At 43.9% G+C, this 17,475-nt stretch overlaps 2 protein-coding genes across 2 annotated transcripts in view; both read right to left on the reverse strand.

Moving 5' to 3' along the window:
* The window catches only part of dlg3 (discs, large homolog 3), a 70,805-nt gene extending 65,816 nt beyond the window's left edge, over positions 1-4,989 (reverse strand). Inside the window, exons 1-2 of the mRNA XM_080008292.1 lie at positions 4,884-4,989; positions 4,123-4,254 (exon numbers count right to left, since the gene is read on the reverse strand). Coding sequence (XP_079864418.1) covers positions 4,123-4,254; positions 4,884-4,899 — 148 coding nt within the window. The 5' untranslated portion in view covers positions 4,900-4,989. The remainder of the gene's footprint in view (positions 1-4,122; positions 4,255-4,883) is intronic.
* Positions 4,990-7,099: 2,110 nt separating this feature from the next.
* The window catches only part of gdpd2 (glycerophosphodiester phosphodiesterase domain containing 2), a 10,778-nt gene continuing 402 nt past the window's right edge, over positions 7,100-17,475 (reverse strand). The window contains exons 2-15 of the mRNA XM_080008293.1: positions 15,729-15,948; positions 14,622-14,725; positions 14,210-14,303; positions 13,894-13,953; positions 13,690-13,788; positions 13,489-13,582; positions 12,977-13,122; positions 12,294-12,376; positions 11,999-12,158; positions 10,348-10,557; positions 10,088-10,236; positions 9,019-9,166; positions 8,563-8,645; positions 7,100-7,585 (exon numbers count right to left, since the gene is read on the reverse strand). Coding sequence (XP_079864419.1) covers positions 7,522-7,585; positions 8,563-8,645; positions 9,019-9,166; positions 10,088-10,236; positions 10,348-10,557; positions 11,999-12,158; positions 12,294-12,376; positions 12,977-13,122; positions 13,489-13,582; positions 13,690-13,788; positions 13,894-13,953; positions 14,210-14,303; positions 14,622-14,725; positions 15,729-15,815 — 1,581 coding nt within the window. The 5' untranslated portion in view covers positions 15,816-15,948 and the 3' untranslated portion in view covers positions 7,100-7,521. The remainder of the gene's footprint in view (positions 7,586-8,562; positions 8,646-9,018; positions 9,167-10,087; positions 10,237-10,347; positions 10,558-11,998; positions 12,159-12,293; positions 12,377-12,976; positions 13,123-13,488; positions 13,583-13,689; positions 13,789-13,893; positions 13,954-14,209; positions 14,304-14,621; positions 14,726-15,728; positions 15,949-17,475) is intronic.

The following is a 17,475-nucleotide window of genomic DNA, read 5'->3' on the forward strand; positions in this document are numbered from 1 at the left end:
GCCACTCACAGCATGCATTTGTGATCACGTGACAGATATAGTCGCGATTGGACCCTGGCTGACATATAAGATACAAACTCTTAACCAAGTTACAAAGTGACAGGTATTATTTTTTAACTAATAACCTTTATATTTGAAAAAGATTTAGTTGAAGTATTACCAGAAAACAATTGGATAAAGCAAAGCGCAGTTTTACAAAATAAAAACCCAATAACATCACTGTCAGATTTTAAAGACATTCCAGAGATATCAATGTATACAAACTTCCTGAATCTAATTACTGGTAACTATAACCATAAGCAATTACGTAATACAAGGAGCATGTACTTATTGTGTATGTGTTTTGAAATATTTTCTGGGTTTTTGGGTTCACTCTCAGATGCCAGATGCTGTTACAATTACAACAAAAATGTGTAGCCCACTACACACAATTAATTTCATTATATATCCTTTACAGCTGAAATAAGTTAAACCACTTACCTTAGTTGATTAATTTATTAGTTTAGAAAATACATTATTATTGTGAAGGCAGTTTTCTGTTGATTTACAAAGTGCCAAAAAGTAATTTAAACTCTCTCTCTCTCTCTCTCTCTCTCTCTCTCTCTCTCTCTCTCTCTCTCTCTCTCTCTCTCTCTCTCTCTCTCTCTCTCTCTCTCTCTCTCTCTCTCTCTCTCTCTCTCTCTCTCTCTCTCTCTCTCTCTCTCTCAAATGTTAATAACATAATTAACATAGTCACCTACAAGTGCTTGGTCCAGATACCTTGTTTCATTTAATTTCATTTTCATCTCTTCAACTTCTCCTGCTATACCGCCTGAATTCCCCCCAGTGACCAATAAAGTGTTATCTTCATCTATGTATGTATGTATGTATGTATGTGTGCGTGTGTGCGTATGTGTATGTGTAGTTGTACGTGTGCACATCCCTTTATGTGGTTGCAGTCGGTGTGTCCCAAAAAGATACTGTGAGAACAAAAGTGTAAGAATGGGGCATGTGACTCATCATTGTCTGAGTGTGGAGGAGTAAAGCTATGTGTGGGCAGAGGTGTTTGCTGGCCAGGCGACTAAAGAGCAAAGTGTACTTACACAAGCTCATCCAGGCTCATCCATATTCATGCCTGCGCGCGCATGCGCGCGCACACGCACACACACACACACACACACACACACACACACACACACACACACACACACACACACACCTTTACTCTTGAAATAGCTAAAAGTCTTGCAATAGTATCAGTAAAACTTGTTGTAAATAGCTTAATAAAAGAACAGAAAAGTTAAAGTATAAGCATACCGTATCATTTTAGCCTTTATTTTAGGCTTTTTATTGTTTTAGTTATTTTTAGGTCATATCTGATGCTAATAACTAGGTTTGGTGTATATTGCCATATCTTATTGTGTACAGTAAATTGTTAGGTTCATTGTATATTTTCCAATTGTTCCACATATTGCCTATTTCTTATTATATTTATATTGTATATCTTTATTATTATTTTGCCTACTGTTTTTGATGTGAGCTGCTGAGACAATTCCAACATCCTTTCGGGGATGGATAATGTATCTATCCATCTATCTTTCTTTTACCTTGTACCTGATGGTACTATGCATGTATTTATGCAAAAATTCAACAAAGCCATTATTGACTTTTTAATACAACATACAAAATAAAGTCATCTAGAGTGTACAAGCATCCCTCAGGCCCATTAACTGTAAAGAGACAAGGCCAACTGAGAAAATTGACACTATATTTCTTTCTTCCAAAACAAATCTCTAGAGCCTTTAGTAGTGTGGCAGCTGCTTATTCCTTGGGAAAATGGTTTTGAAAAATACCAAGAAAATGTTAAAGCTTTAAAGCATTCGCTCGTCAAAAGAAGCTTCGATGTCCTGCATGCCTTCACACAACACGCACTACATTTGGAGGGTTTATCTATTCCTGGAGGAGCTGACACAATATTAAGATGTCATACTCACTTCATGTGGAGCTGCGTCTTTGAAAGAAATCTTAGGCATACAATACATGCCAGTCTGGATTTTTTTCCCCTCATCTGACTCCCAAAAATACCTCCAACCCTCAAATGCCACATAAATTCATGGCCTTGGAACATAAAAAACACAAGCCCTATTTCTCAACTTGGAATTCACTGTGTGTATTTAGTCAATTTTAGCACTGAGCATTAAGAGTGCTCAAAAGATAATTGTATTTGCTATACGTATTTCCCTTTCCACATAAGGCCGAGGAGGATGTTTGCGTGTTTTGTGTTTTTTTTGTCCAAGTGTGTGTGTGAGTACGCACAAGTTGGTGGGAATGCTCGTAGCTATTTGCGATGTACCCATTCAAATGGATAGGAGTCATCTCTCTTGCCCGCCTGGGTGAATCAGACCAAACACAAGGAATCAGTCCCTTGGTCTATAACATGATGATGAGCAAGCCACCGCTCACTAGAAAAACACATTCATGTAAAAAATGGGTCACAATTAAAGGGTTCCAGCCAGGGCAAACAAATCACCCCATTGTCACTGTCTGAATAAAATACCCTCCTGGTATTTGGGCTCTGTGTGTGTGTGTGTGTGTGTGTGTGTGTATGTGTATGTGTATGTGTGTGTGCGCGCGCGCGCACCCATGTGCCCTTACTCACTGCATGCGCCTCCCCCCCTTTGCCCCTCACTGCATGTTTGGATGTTGGGGTACAACAAAAGGAAGAGCACACAGTTAAGGCATCCTTTGTTCGGGAGTGTGCAACCATGCAGACATGCAGTAAAGCGGTCGGAATCCGAACTTCCCACACTGAGACTGAACGCGTTCAGCAGCACATCAAAGCACACTGGACACATTTCACGCACGCATGGCAGCGTCTGCGAGCCGAGCTGCGATATCAAACGTTATTTAATTTAGTCAGGAAGTCTATGGTCCACTGTCCCGTTTGTTCAAATGTATCCTGGTCACGTGAATTCTGGAAGATATATGTATCCACCTTAAAAACTCTGACTCACAAACCCCAGAGAAAGGGCAACAGAAGCCTGATGCAGTACAATTCTTATCCTGCTCCGTTTACATGCAAGTAAGAAAAGGTTTGGGCCAAACTGCAGTATAATACACGGCCAATATATTTTTCTGCCAAGTGTATTCTGTCCTGACAGGTATTTCCCTTTCCAGGACTGTTGTTTGGTGATGTGCTGCTCTGAATGGGGCGACCACGCGCCACCACTCGACTTCACTGTGAAGTCTCTGATTTAATTTTCCAACTAAACAGTGACCGCAAGCAACACAACAGCGACCAGCACATCAGCACGTTTTGGCCCCTGCAAGACAATTACTTTAACAGAAATCAAAGCTGTGGATCATATGAACTTTATTGGTTCCTCGGTTTCTTCCCTGAGTCCTAAACCTGTGGAAAGGTAACCACACTCACTATTATGCAAGTGTACGTTTCGAGTGGACGAAGGATCTATATTAGACAATATACTGTATATTGAGCTACAACTACTGCTTCCCAGCAGATAGAAAAATACTGGAAAAATTACAAAGATAATAACTCAATTGACACTATACAGTGCATTTTACAATGACAATTTTATTTGATATAGTTATAAGTAAAGCCAGATAAAACACAGATTAAGACGTGTTTTAGCATCAAGGCCCACTCTTTTAAACTTTTTCTTCTGCAGTGGGAGAAGTTCAAAATGACGCCCAGCTCCCTCAGAGCGCCACAGATGTGAGGGATGCTGTTGTCTGTCTATAATGGGATTTCATTGCAATCTGAGTATGTAACGAAGAAGGGTATACGGCGAAACCTTTGTCAGATGACCTGAAAGGAGTCTTTCACGGGGCTTAATTGGGAAACATTTCCACTTGTTAGCGTTCCTCACAAATTGAAGAAACCTGACTGTATCCTGTGTGTCTGTGAAAATAATCAAGATGCTAGTAAAGGGAAGAATGGAGGTAAATAAGTCATAACGCGCGAAGGTATTCAAGTCGTTCAAATGCAGTATCTCGGCTGACTCTAGATCTCTATTCCCCTTTCACAAAAACACACCGACTCTATGGGTAACATCGCCTGTATTTTACTCAAATACACCCTTGGCTGGACCCAAAAGCCCCGGGACCTGTGCTTCCCCTTACCAAGAAGGGCCTGAAACAGCTGGCTGCCAAAAATGGCGGAGACTTTCCCAACACTGGCCTTCAGGGACTGCTCCCCTGGACTGGTCAGCGTGGCCTGGTACTGTCTCAGGAGTCCCACGGCCCGCTCTGTGTCTGCCACATAGGATAAGACAAGACAAGACAAGATAAGATAAGATACGACTTTATTCATCCCTGGGGGTAATTCATAAATTCAGAACACATGGATATTTCTCAAAGTAGCATCACAGAATGTACGATAAGGTGGGCTAAAGCGTTATTGCTGTTTAACAATACCTGAAATATAGCTAAACAAAAGGTAAGCTAAAAACATGAAATCAGCTCATAGTATAGTTGTGATTTATATCAGATATACTCGTGTATTGCACGTCATGTGAACATGTGTACATCATGTCTGTGCACCTGGAGGGTGGTGATGAGGATGAGGACATACTATAATTTTCACCGACGAGGCAACCAAGAACGGACCTCCACGGTGTCGGTACAAGGAAGCCCCCTCAGCCGTTGAAAAGCGGCACCAAATAGAAAAAAACAAACAAACAAACAAACAAAAAAAAACCCTAAAACCCCGTAACGAGCACTTCCTGTTTTCCCGTGGGAGAAAGTTACACAAAAAAAACTAGCTCAAAGTTAGTTCGACCGCCGGCAGCAGAGGTAGGACCGATCGCCCGCACGGAGCGGGTGGCGGTTCCACAGGTGAGGGCGCACGGAGGAAAATCACAAAACATGGACCTCGAACTCACCGTATTTATGGACCATGGTGCCTTTAAAAACCCGACCTCCGGCTCCAAGCGTGAACGTTCGGGAGGTGTTCGCCCGTTTGACAGCGGCGGGGGGCACGCAGGCAGCCGTGGAGCCGCGGAGGAAAACTTCGGGGGGGAAGGAAAAAAAAAAAAAAAGTCACGTCGCTGTGTTTAAAAATAAGTGGGCTCCTCGGCCACAGACCCGAGACACTCCCTCCCTCCCGGGCTTTGGAGCCGTTGCTCCCAGCGGTCTGGGATGTGGCGGCCGGGCGGGGTGGCTTCACAGGGCAGAGAATTCCAACTTCCCAGAAGTTTGGGCCGACTCCAAGTGCCACCGGTCCCCGCCCCCTCCGAGAGCCGTATCTCCTCGGGAACGACACCGGTTGTTGATAGCAGGTCGTGGAGAGAGCTCCGCTTCGTTTTGCTGTTGTGAATAAACTTTATTTTTAATTTCCCCCTCTGCATCAAAGTGATTTTATTTAGAAAATGATGGGAATGTCTGCCACCTAGTGGAGATGTATTATAGAAAATCTGAGATATTTAAAAATAGTATAGATTGTATTGCGTCTGTGTGTATGTACAGTATGTCACCAGGGCAGACATTTTTTTGAGCCCCATCCAGATATTTTAAATGTACGCTTTGGATAATCATACCAGATTTGTATATATACTTATACATTTATAGACCATGTCACACACATTTATGTGCGTTTTGTAATATTTAAAAAATAATGTAGAATAAAATTAACGTAATTGATTCTAATGGTTGTATATCGCTTTGTCTATATATATATATTTTTTTCTCATTTATTTAGGAAAATAAAAATCGGCGCCTCCTCCCTGCAAGCAACATGGCGCACCGCTCGCACGCGCCTTATCGCCCAGCGTACTTTGGTACTTGAGTATAAAAAAAAAAGAAAGATCGGCTCGGCTCGATGGCTACGTCATCGTCCATGCGCGTCACTTCCGGATAGCGGTGCGGGTAGATGACGTCACGGTGTAGAACCCGCCCACGGAGCTCGGCGGCGACACCTTGCGCCGCGGCATCGTTTCACCGGAAGCAGCAGCAGCAGCAGCAGCAGCACCGCGTTGTACGTGAGGAGGCGCGAGAAGCTTTCGTGCAGGGTTATTATGGAGTGAGCTGCTATGACGTTACAGACGCAGCGTTTAGATGAACGTCTTGCACGCGTCGGGGCCCTCGGCGCGCACGCCGGGTGGAGCGGGCGTGGGTGGGCATGGGATTCCCGCCGGCTCGCCGTGGGGCCGGGATCCGGCCCTGCGCCTGGGGGTTGGTTGTATGTGTGCACGCCCCTGGGGTGCGGGGTCTCCTCGTGCTCCCTGGGACTGGGTCATGCTCCTCGGGGCCGGGCGTGGGGGTTGCTCCACGGCCCTCTGGCTTCTCTGGGGGCCCGGGGGTCTTTTGTGGACGCAGGGCAGGGTGCTGGGGGGGGGGGGGCTTCCTGCAGCCGTAGGGTGTCTACAAGGCTGCGGAGGCCTAGCCTCTTCAGCTGCTTGGAGGCGCCAGGACACAATACCGACCTTCTCCACCAGTACCAATGAGGATAAGTCATGTGCACTCACCGGTGGACATCTTACACACACACACAGGCCCATCTCACACACACGCACACACACACCCCAGCACCCTCCTGGTTGCATTCCTCTCCTTTCCGCCCTCATTTACTGCCATAACTATGACAGGAAGAGGCCACCTGACCAGTTGCGGTACCAGTTTTTCCTGGACCGAATGAACTGTCTTTCAGTACGTGTTGTCATGCAACGTTTATGTTTTTGTATAAGTGTTGTTTGAGTCTGTTTATTTGTCTCACTCGTGGTGATTCTCCCCCTCCTGGAGTAGTGATCAGTTGTTTATAGACCCAAACATGATAAATAGTTCTCCAAAGAGGGGGGTTGGTGGTGGCTCTCCATAAGCAAAACGGTGCTCCTGTCATTCTACAGGGCGTCCACAGGACAGAGTTATTTCAGCAGTTCTTGATGATTTAAGAATTAATAAGGAGTTGAATTGCAGGTTGAGAACTTGAACTCCACTTGCAGACTAACTCTGTCCTAGATGCAATGGCGTACAAATACTCCTTGTTGTATGCCCAGCATGCTGACGCACAGGTTAAAAATAAAAATGTTTTGCACACACACATGTGCACTTTTCGCCGGTCTCTTTTGCGTCCGAGGAAGGGACGGTGCGACAAACCTTTTCAAAAGACAAATTTACAGTTTATTAGCACGACAGACAGAACAACACATCACATCAGGGCGGAACAAACGAGCATGGAAGTCAGTGCAGCATCACAGGTTCCCCACAGGAATATAACAATTAAAAAAAAAAAGAAAAAAATCCAGTGTAAAAAGGGAAACGTGCGACCTGATAAAACAAGACACCCGCGACGGCTGAAAACACACAAACAGACTAAAAGTGTCACGGAGATCTCGCTCCGAAGCAGCTGTACAATCATGGACGCGATCCCCGTCTTTTATTTATTTCATATGTCGGGTTTAAAAAGGGTCACAAGGCCTCGGCACAAAGTGGGAACCAGGCCTCAGATCAGGGAGCGAACCACTGTCGTACAGAGAGGGGTGGGTTCAACGAAGCTTCCCTTCCGTCGGGTGGGGGCCGGGCTAATCAGAGGGCAAGAAGGGGGACAGTTCTCTCCGATTCCAGGCCGACAAGGTTTTCTTCTCTTCGCCTGTTTGTGTGGGAAAGGACGACATCACAAACAACAGAATGGTTCAGTCCCAACAGGGCCACGCGCACACACACGCATTCGGTGAAAATTATGATGTTTTTGTTACCCGTGTGTAAATAACACGGTTACTGATCCGTGGGAGTAATGCAGGAGTTAAGTATTTTGAATTGTGCTTTTTTTTTTATTTTATTTTTTTTGTAATCGTGCTTCAATACGTCACTTTAAGGTTGATGTGCGCTGAGCACTACTTTATTCAAAATCTTATATTCAAACCAATTTCAAGAGTGACTTGTTTTCAGAGTGTTAGAAGTTAGTATCACCCGTGTTTACTTTGAGTTATTTTTTGTGATTTTGTTAAAATCAGAGATGTGCAAGAACGCTAATGCATGTATATAAGAAACATTTCCTGCATCTAAAAAAATTGAAATAAAAATAATACAGCACAGTACTACTAATAATGAGTGTGTTAATATGCAGAAAAATGTCATGTTCATTTCAGATATAAATAATTAAATAATTTGAATAATATTAATAATGTCTCTGATTTAGATTTGGTTTCACTAAACATCAAATCGCACAACCTTTTTAATCACAATATAATGCAATATCTGGAATAAATGGAATACATAGAAGGACAATTGAGGCATGTTAGCGCACCTCACCACTTTTACTTTTTGACTTCAATCTGGATTTATTTACAGTTTAACCACTTTCACCCAGATTCAAGCTCTTATGAGGAGTGTTTGTGCACATTAATGCTTTTTGTTGTTAATTATGACCAAACTTTCTAATTTCACTTGTTTGTTTAGAATTATTTCTTCGTATTTAAAAAAAAAACAAAAAACCTACCGTTGGCATGACAAACGCAGAATGTTTTCCTTGGGAATAACAATGAGGTGACATGGTTATCTTTTAATCAGTTATATAATAAATATTATTCCAATAACATCCCATCCTTCTACGAATGCCTCGCTCACATTTGTAAGATGAAGACTCCAAACATGATCAGCAGCGAGAGCAGGTCCAAAGTAATCCACACAATTCTGTATGTGGTGGGTCCCTGGAGAACGGAAATACACGCAGATGATCCAAAAACGCACAGGTATTGTCATTAATACGCGTTTATAGCGATGTGCATATGCAGTTGAATTATTCCTACACATAATATTAACCTGCGACAGAAGGTTTATCTGTGATATTTCTGAACAGAACAATGCTCAAAAAGACATTTAGACATAGACAATAGATGTATAATAGATAATATACATATTATATTCCTTTTTTATATTTTTGCCATGTCAAGGTAATGTGTGAGGTAATGCGCTTCACGCAGTTCTGATGTGTGCTGTGTGCTTGTGGGTGTGAATGTGTGTATTATACAGCTGTGTTCGTATATATGCGTGTACGTGCGCACGGCCTCCGGCGGGCCTCACCAGAGTCCAGTCGGGCCGGCTCGTGTCCCGCAGAAGGTGGCAAGAGTTGGTGGTGACGGAGGCGGCCCCCGAGCACCACAGCAAGGAGAAGAGCCAGCGCTCGTTCACCACCCACAGGTTCACCGACACGTTGCGCTGACGGAGCTCTCTGTGGGACACACACACACACACACGGTTAGAAATACACCAATAAGAAAACAAACAAAATTAACATGTCACACCTCTAGATGTTATGGCATGCATGATTATTTATCTTTTTTATAATTTTTTATTAATTTTGACTTTATGTCTTCAACCGGGGGCCTGCGACCCCGAGGGAGTCCGCAGAGGTACTGCAGGGGGGTCCGCCAATTTTATTAAAAAAAAATTGTCAAAATTACTTTTGTGCAAAATTTTTGTTTCATACAAGCAGGAAACTGAACGGAAATAAATCGAAATCTAAAATAAAATAAACACACGGGAACCGTGAACATCATAAAAACTGTACTGTAGGTATAAACTGGAAATAGGTTGATATGGCATTATAAATATGTCATTATTGCCCAGCAACACAGTTTAAAAACAATGTTTCTCTATCCACCGTGGGGTCCTGGGTGGGGGAAGAAGGCCCCTGGTCTAAAAAATGAAATGCTCTACAGAAGGTCTATGGAAGATGATGATGACGACGTTATAGCATGCACAGCATTAAAACGTCACCAAGGATCATGTAAAATCCAGCGGTCACGTCTACAGTTATTGGAGATAGTTTACACCGTGGCTAATCACGCAACCGTGAAGCAGTAATCAATCACGGCTTCGTGATATGTAACAGGCAGATTCTTCCATTGTGAGTACGCTGAGCCATTAAACGAGCCGCTTGGGTGAGAACATTATTTAAATCTCCTTCTCCCCGAGGCCCTTCGCGTGTCTCTATATGCGGCACCAGCGCGGCACCGTGCTCCAGACACACTTTTAATTAACACACCACTGTGTTCACCAACCCACCCCCCCGCAGGCACAAATACAGCAGATACTGTTAGTAATATGGGTTTATTATGTTTCCTTCTTTTTTTTTTTCGCGCTCCCCAACCTGATTTTTGTTGTGCTCAAAGCGCTGTATTTGACATTCAGTTGGTCCCCTCCATTCTTATCCATATCAGGCATGCTGCCGTAGACCTGCACGAAGCCTGGGGCGGCCTTCTTCACAAACTCCCTCCGTGTCGATGGAAGCCAGAGGATCTACGAAGGGGAAAATGAAACCAATTTTTTTTTTTAATTAAATAAATGAAGCACCAATGAAAAGAAAGCACGTATGCAGTACATCTGTATCAATACGGCCGTTCCACTAACCAGGTCTTGTGCAATGCCAGATCCCAGGATGGCCTTGACCGTGTCCTCAGTGTCGTTAGCCAACCCGTCGCCGTTCTTGAGGTCAAATATGACTGAGATGTTGTGCTCCTTGGCCAGGTCGAGCAGCTGCAGTAGAGATGGAATGGTTTGATTCCCGGCCTCCTCCTTCTCTTGAGCCGAGAGCTGAGACACCGAGAGGAAGGGATCCGTCTGGAAAACACAGAGTGGTGGTAAGGCGCCACCAAACACCAAGGGCAGTGCTCAGCAACCCGCGACAATCCAGCTCTGTGACGAAATAAAACAAAAAATACCTATGATTTTTCTTTTGATTTTCAATTATCATCATTTTATTTGGTTTTAATATTTCCATCAAAACTTGAACACTAAATAGAGAAAATGTTACTGCTGTCATTGGTCCTGACATCCATGGCTTGTCAATGCGCCTAATAACGCTATGTCTGCCTATTCAGTTTTGTTTGTAATAAATAGAAAAATACAAAAAGATGATTTGAAAACTGTTGCTCTTATTACTCTTGGAAGTATCCAGGCAGAGAAAGTTTTTTATTACCAGTTGGTTCAGTCATTAACATTGAGCCGCAGCGATACCTTTTGGTTAAACATGTGAAATGAAATGAAGTGAAATCAGACAGAGCTTGTATTTCAGTAAATGGTCATTATAGATTATAGACTAATCCCCCACATGAAAGGCCTTGAATATTTGTCTGCATTTGGGTTCAATTGCCAGTATGCATCGTGACAGATTCAAATGAACAGAACTGAATTACATATAATGGGATGAAACATACTTATGTGACTTAATCTTTCTGATGTTTATTTCTTATCAGTTTGTTAATATATTAGGTGGGACTCCACTGAATATAACCTGTGTCAAAACCTGCGTTTAAGTGTCAAAACGTCAGCTGACGCTGCCATCCTCCACAAGAGCTGTTATTACAGCTGTTCTAACTGATATTACCACTGTTCTGACTGTTATTACAGCTGTTCTAACTGTTATTACCACTGTTCTCTTATTACAGCTGTTCTAACATTGTTACAGCTGTTCTAACTGTTATTACCACTGTTCTAACTGTTATTACAGCTGTTCTAACTGTTATTACCACTGTTCAAACTGTTGTTTACAGCTGTTCTAACTGTTATTACCACTGTTCTAACTGTTATTACCACTATTCTAACTACAGTACAGACCCGTACTGGCATAAAAGTTTAAATAAAACAATTTCTAAAAATATTGGCACAACTATGCAGATGTTAAAGCATGACATTAACGTATAGGAGTGTAGCACTTAAATTAAAAAACTCATTCTTGAACATAAGAAGTAACTCTGCAGTTATTACTTTAGTGAGAAAGTAATTATACTTGAGTTGTTTGTTCTCTTCTAACACCTGACAATTATACATAGAAAAACGATAAGGAAGTCGAGAGATTCAAATCAATGATAAGAATAAACAAATGTAACTGAGATCCGTCAATTCCTAATGAAGCACAGGACCACTGATGAATGAACACGTGAATTCATTCAGATTCAGATGGAAGTGGCACAAGAACAAGCATCCCGCCCTCTACGGGACGGGGGATTTGTCGATATTTCCTCAATAAATAACTCAAGTCCAAGCGGAGCACCGCGCTCACATTTAGGAACCATTTCCCTGCGTTCAGGCTCTGCAGTTCCTCCCAGGTCAGGTTGGCGCCGTAGCGCAAGTCCCGGTCAGGAAACTTCTCCTTCACATCCGTCGTTCTCAGCAAGAACCCGGCAGCATCGTCGTGCATCAGGAAGGGGATCCCCTCTTTGCTGGGATCACAGAAAAAAAAAACGACAACAACAACATAAACAAACAGCCATTAAAAGCAAATGCTTTGTCGCTCCTTTGTCTTAGATGCTATAAGAGAAACCCTTTGCCGTGCAAGCAGCCTCGGCGTGGCGCACCTGAGCTGCACGTCTGTCTCGAAGGCCGTCACGTTGCACGCTGCACTCCGTCTGAAGGACATCATGGTGTTCTCTGGCGCCAGCTACACAAGGTGAGAGACACACATGCACGCACGCACGCACGCACACACACACACACACACACACACACACACACACACACACACACACACACACACACGCCGGAAGGAACATATTGAACCCCACACCACCACCCACAGCGGTACATTTGGGAGCAAAGTGAACTAATGCAGAGCAGTGTAGCATACGGTTTTCCCTCACATGACTGGGCATTCATTCACACCTGACGGCGGAAAAAGGAGAAAAAAAAAAAAAAGAAAAGAGCGGATGGATTAAATACTCCATTAACACTACACTTAACCACTCCACTTACACTCCACTTACACGATTGCATAACTGGGGTTAAAACAGCTTAATTTGATCAGTTTTATATCTTCCCACCACAAAATATTCAGCCGCTTTACAACCAAATAGCTGCAGTGAGTCAGGTCCCCTCAAATTCATCAATGATCAGTGATCAATGGTGGCATCATGGAAGAGGATAGTATCTCTATCTCTTTCCAAAGAAATGACACCAAACACACACCCTTGTTAGTAACTTGCATCCTCATGCTCCTTACTCCAGATGTATCTGGAAGGTCCTGCAGGGGAAAGACGCTCACCATGGGGGCTCCTCTGTGGCCGATCAGAGCGGGTTTGGGAGGAAGGTCCTCCGGATCGATCAAACAGGGGGAGTGGATGAGAAGCGGACAGAGGTAAAGAGCCGTGCACGCAAAGAAGAACAGAACCACGACCAGGATCTTAGACCCTGGAGGGATGAACAGAAAACGTGTTACGCGTTTATTCAGAGATGGTAAAGCAAGACAGCCATCCTAAATAAAGAACGGATAATAACATAAATTAGTGCATTTTAATCAGCAGACATTTTACACTTTAAATTGTGTTTCTCAAACACAATTGTTTTAATTTAAAAAAAATCTGTAAAAACACAATTCCCCTATTGTGATTTTGTTTTTCAAGATGAAGCCCTCACTATGCATTGTTAATCATAAAGTACAGGGTGGCATGGCGTGAAGAGATAACCAAACCTATTTTAGTGTTCTGTTGCAGCTCGCATTTTTGTTGAAAAACAATGTATCAAAACACAAGCGTGAAAAAAATGGCTGCCACTCACCTCTCCTGTGGGCCCTTTGAATGCTGTGGAACACAAACCAGCTGAGCAGAGTCAAGGCTCCAACACCACCCATGTGCAAGAAAGGAGCTGTAGCCTGAAAAGAGACGCAATAAACCCAGTGATACTCACAATTGACTTGTGTTTCTTCTGTGTTCTTAAGATCCCATTTTATAAAATTCTATTTCAACCAATTTACCGCACCTGGAGTGAGAGAAGAACGGTCGGCCATTCCATTCGCCAGTGAAGGCTTATGCCAAGGATGCCCAAGGTGATGAGTATGACGCCTAGAAGCAGCAGGATCTAGACCCAGTAAAACCCCAAACATGGCGTGGGAAACGACCTCAAGAGAAATAGTAAATAAACGTTGAGTTTTGGTGAAAATTTAAATATTGAAATATTTCCTACCTTGTGCAGCCAATGCAGATGCAGGGGTTCTCTCAAGGCAACTTGGAACAGTGCAAAGAGCTGAAGAAAAACAAAACAAAACAATTGATCAAAAAACAATTATTTGCTATTTGGGAATTTTGGTAAACATCGATCGCTATCAATAAACTCAGATCTTTATGGAGACATTCATTCACCAGAAATGTTAATTGTGTGCTGCACATGTAGAAGAACACAATGGCAGGTATTTTACTGAGGGAATCATAACAATATGACAAAAAAATAGTTTTTGATGTTTATAATAACAACGCGTGTACATCAACAATATATTTCTTACCAGCAACAGGACGCAGTAGCTCGCCAACACTGCAGAAACAACAATAACCACCATGAACCAGTTCAGCCACCGTTTCATCACCGCAAAGCCTTTCCTGAGAATGGAATGACAGATAAGCGGCGCGGAGGTCAAGGGGATGCGCACAAAAAAAGACGGATTCCAGGCTTCAACAAATTGCAGCCCTGTGCTCGTGGCAATTTGCGTGTGGCAGCTACGCTTGACGGATGTCCGTCACCACGCATGTTAGTGGGAAACAGTCACCGCTGGGAGTCAGGGCTGTTGCAGAACAACATACAGTGTATAATCGAATTGGGTCTGATGTGTTCTACAAAAGGAATTTTGGCGTTGTGAAGTACAGCGTGTAAGAGAAATGAGCAGGGAGGGAAGAGGAAGAGAGGGAGAGGTCGCTTACCAGTTGACATCGTCTTTGTCATTGAACGTCACCATACAGATGTACATCCAGCACAGTGTGAGCAAGCAGACCAGGATGACCACTGAGAACCAGCACCCCGCGCACTGGAGTGGGAGAGAAAAAAAAAAAGGCAAGGGAAATACGATTTTTTATTTTTATTTTTTTTTTGTGACAAGTTAAAACATTTAAGGTGAGCGTTGAAGCAGTTATGAGGTGTGCATAAAAAAAAAGCACTCTTGCGTAGCATGACTTGACTGTGTACAGAGCGTGGGAATGAACCTCCGGAACGGTTCCAACATTTCTTCCGTGTTGGTTTTCGGGCATGCTCGTTTGCCCAAACCTGCACCGCGGTGATCACAATCACATCTACTTCCATCTATCAACAACTCGGCACCCCCGCACCCCCAGCCTATTATTTCTCTGCCAAAAACTCTGACTCAAACCCTTTAGTAATATGGTTCCAGATCAGTCCACTACCAGCCTGTGAGTTTAGAAAAGAGTTCTGGCGTGTGATCACACTTTGCTCTGCAATATCCTACTCACGATTTATTGATTCAGTCACTGAGTCTACGGACGATCATCTTCCTCCCCGAGAAAACAAAGAAAAGGCTATGGCTCATTTCCCAGCGCAGAGCGGTACTTGCTGTCGCAAAGCAGTTCACGTGGGGGGTAAAAAAAGGAACTTGACGTGGCCTCCGAATGAAGTCCAGAGGAATGTTAATCTCTCATTACGGGGATTTTGTGAAGGTTAAAATGTGCAAGTAGCGGGAACATTACAGTCAAAAATACTTTAGAGGGCCTCGTTGGGAACGGGAGCTCGAAACGCCCTCGTCCTCGGAAAAGAGGGACGAGCTGAGCATTCTGCAGCCTGCGGCCGTATCTAACCGTCCGTCCGCCCATCTCAGCATCTCTCCATACTGATCCATACTGACCATTCTGTGCCTGTCTGTGCGTTTTAAAGTTAAAGTTAACACCAACGAGCTCCAAGCACGCTCCCTTATCAGCAACTCACACGCCCCGTGCCTGGGCGTCTGGGAAAATGTTCAGGCCCAGATCCTCCGGAACATCCCGCCGAGCAAACACCGTCTCCGCCGCAGGAATACTCACTCTTCTCTTCCTGTCAGTGGGGGGGCTCCAGTAGCAGCTGTACAGGCCCCGGCAGCACACTCTGCAGCCGCCGTCCTTCGGCGACATCGGGCCGACGTTAAAAATGTGGGTGCAGGAGGTCACCTGATCCAGGCGGCCCGGAGGGGCCTTGAACAGAGCCTGGAGAGGACACTTGTAGGAGGGGGGCGGGGGTCGGGGGGGCCTTCCGCTCCGCAGAGGCCTGATTCGTGAGAGAAGGACGGAAAAGTTGATGCATCTGTGGGTGTCAAGCCAACCCCTTCACGATATCAAGCCCAGCCTTTAATGGACGCTTTATACGGGCGCTGTTTTAATCGACAATGCCTGACACCATGGGGGCATTGAGGCGAGCGTTAAACCAGCCAGAGAGGGGTGTCACAACACTGGAGCCTTTGCAACACCGTCGGCGGGGCGAACTGTGACAGGCACGTCCATTCACAGGAATGGGGGTGAAAGGCGGGGTGGGGGGCGGGGGCTTGGGTAAACCAATGGCTGCGGGCCAAGTAAAAGGAGTAGAATACTTGCAGATTGCGGCTTGAGAAAAGAGAGAGCCGATATCGGTTGTTTCAGGCTTGTCAAACGAGTTGGGACATATCCATACTCCCCTGCCAAGTCTGACATGGGAAGAGGAACAGGATTTTGCCGTCCGTTGTGTTTTCTCGGTAAAAGACATTATGAGATATATAGCACGATTACCGCCGCTCAAATGGATAATGTGTGAGAGGGGAGGGGTGTAATAAAAACAGGTTTTCCCCAGATCACGTGCTGGTCCGTCGCAGCCCCTTTTGTCTCGTTCTATTTGATTCATCCCTCGGCAAAATGAAGCTGCGACTCAAGACGTTTTTTTGGGGGGGGGGGGGGGGGGGGGGTTCGCAAGACCTCAGCCGAGACGCACAATTTGAAAACATACGCAAACGACTTCAACTGCAGAGTAGTTGAATCATTGAAAGGGGTGATGTGAGATCCTCAGATGAGGCGCTAAAAAAAACACAGCTTCATATAAGCGGTTTGATTTCACCAGAACTGAATCGTCCTCATAAGAGTTTCAAGCTACCGTTGGGAAAGGACTATAATCACAACTGATAATAATGTTGGAATTGAAGGGGGGTGAATTTAAAAAATGAAGGCGGTAGAAATTCCCCCGGCGATCCACATAATTTTAGTTTCCTGATGCAGTTGCAAATGTGCCGTCTTTATGCATAACAGATTAATTATTACCATCGACAATGGAAGTGCTCATCACTAATTTATAGTTGGTCATTTGCCACAATGCAGGGACATCCACACATGTACAATCTGCCATAGGGGAAAACAAGTTTCGGATCATCTTGTTTCACTTTCATCCCTTGAGCAATAAAACACCTTTACTATCCATGAGTAAATACACTTTGCATGTGGAGACAAGGAAAAAGAAAACTCGTAAATTACACCAGTAGTATATGTCACCCAGGCTCCATTTCAGAGTGTAAATTGGCAATGGTGGGAATTAAACAAGTTTATGATTATGATTTTGAGTTAATGATTTTGCTCTGCTACATTTCTAAAAACGTTACGTTACCACCTCACTATTTTGTTTGTTTGTTTGTTTGTTTGTTTGTTTTAACCAGGATTTATACTTATACACGGCAAGCAAAAGCAAGAGGAACCGTCCCCTGAGCCATTCGTATCAGAGCTTACGCGTTGTTGTTTTTTTTTTTATTCTTGGGAGTATATTTACGAGCAAGTGCTG

The sequence above is a fragment of the Zeus faber genome (genome assembly GCF_960531495.2).
Source record: "Zeus faber genome assembly, chromosome: 10".
Classification (NCBI taxonomy): domain Eukaryota; kingdom Metazoa; phylum Chordata; class Actinopteri; order Zeiformes; family Zeidae; genus Zeus; species Zeus faber.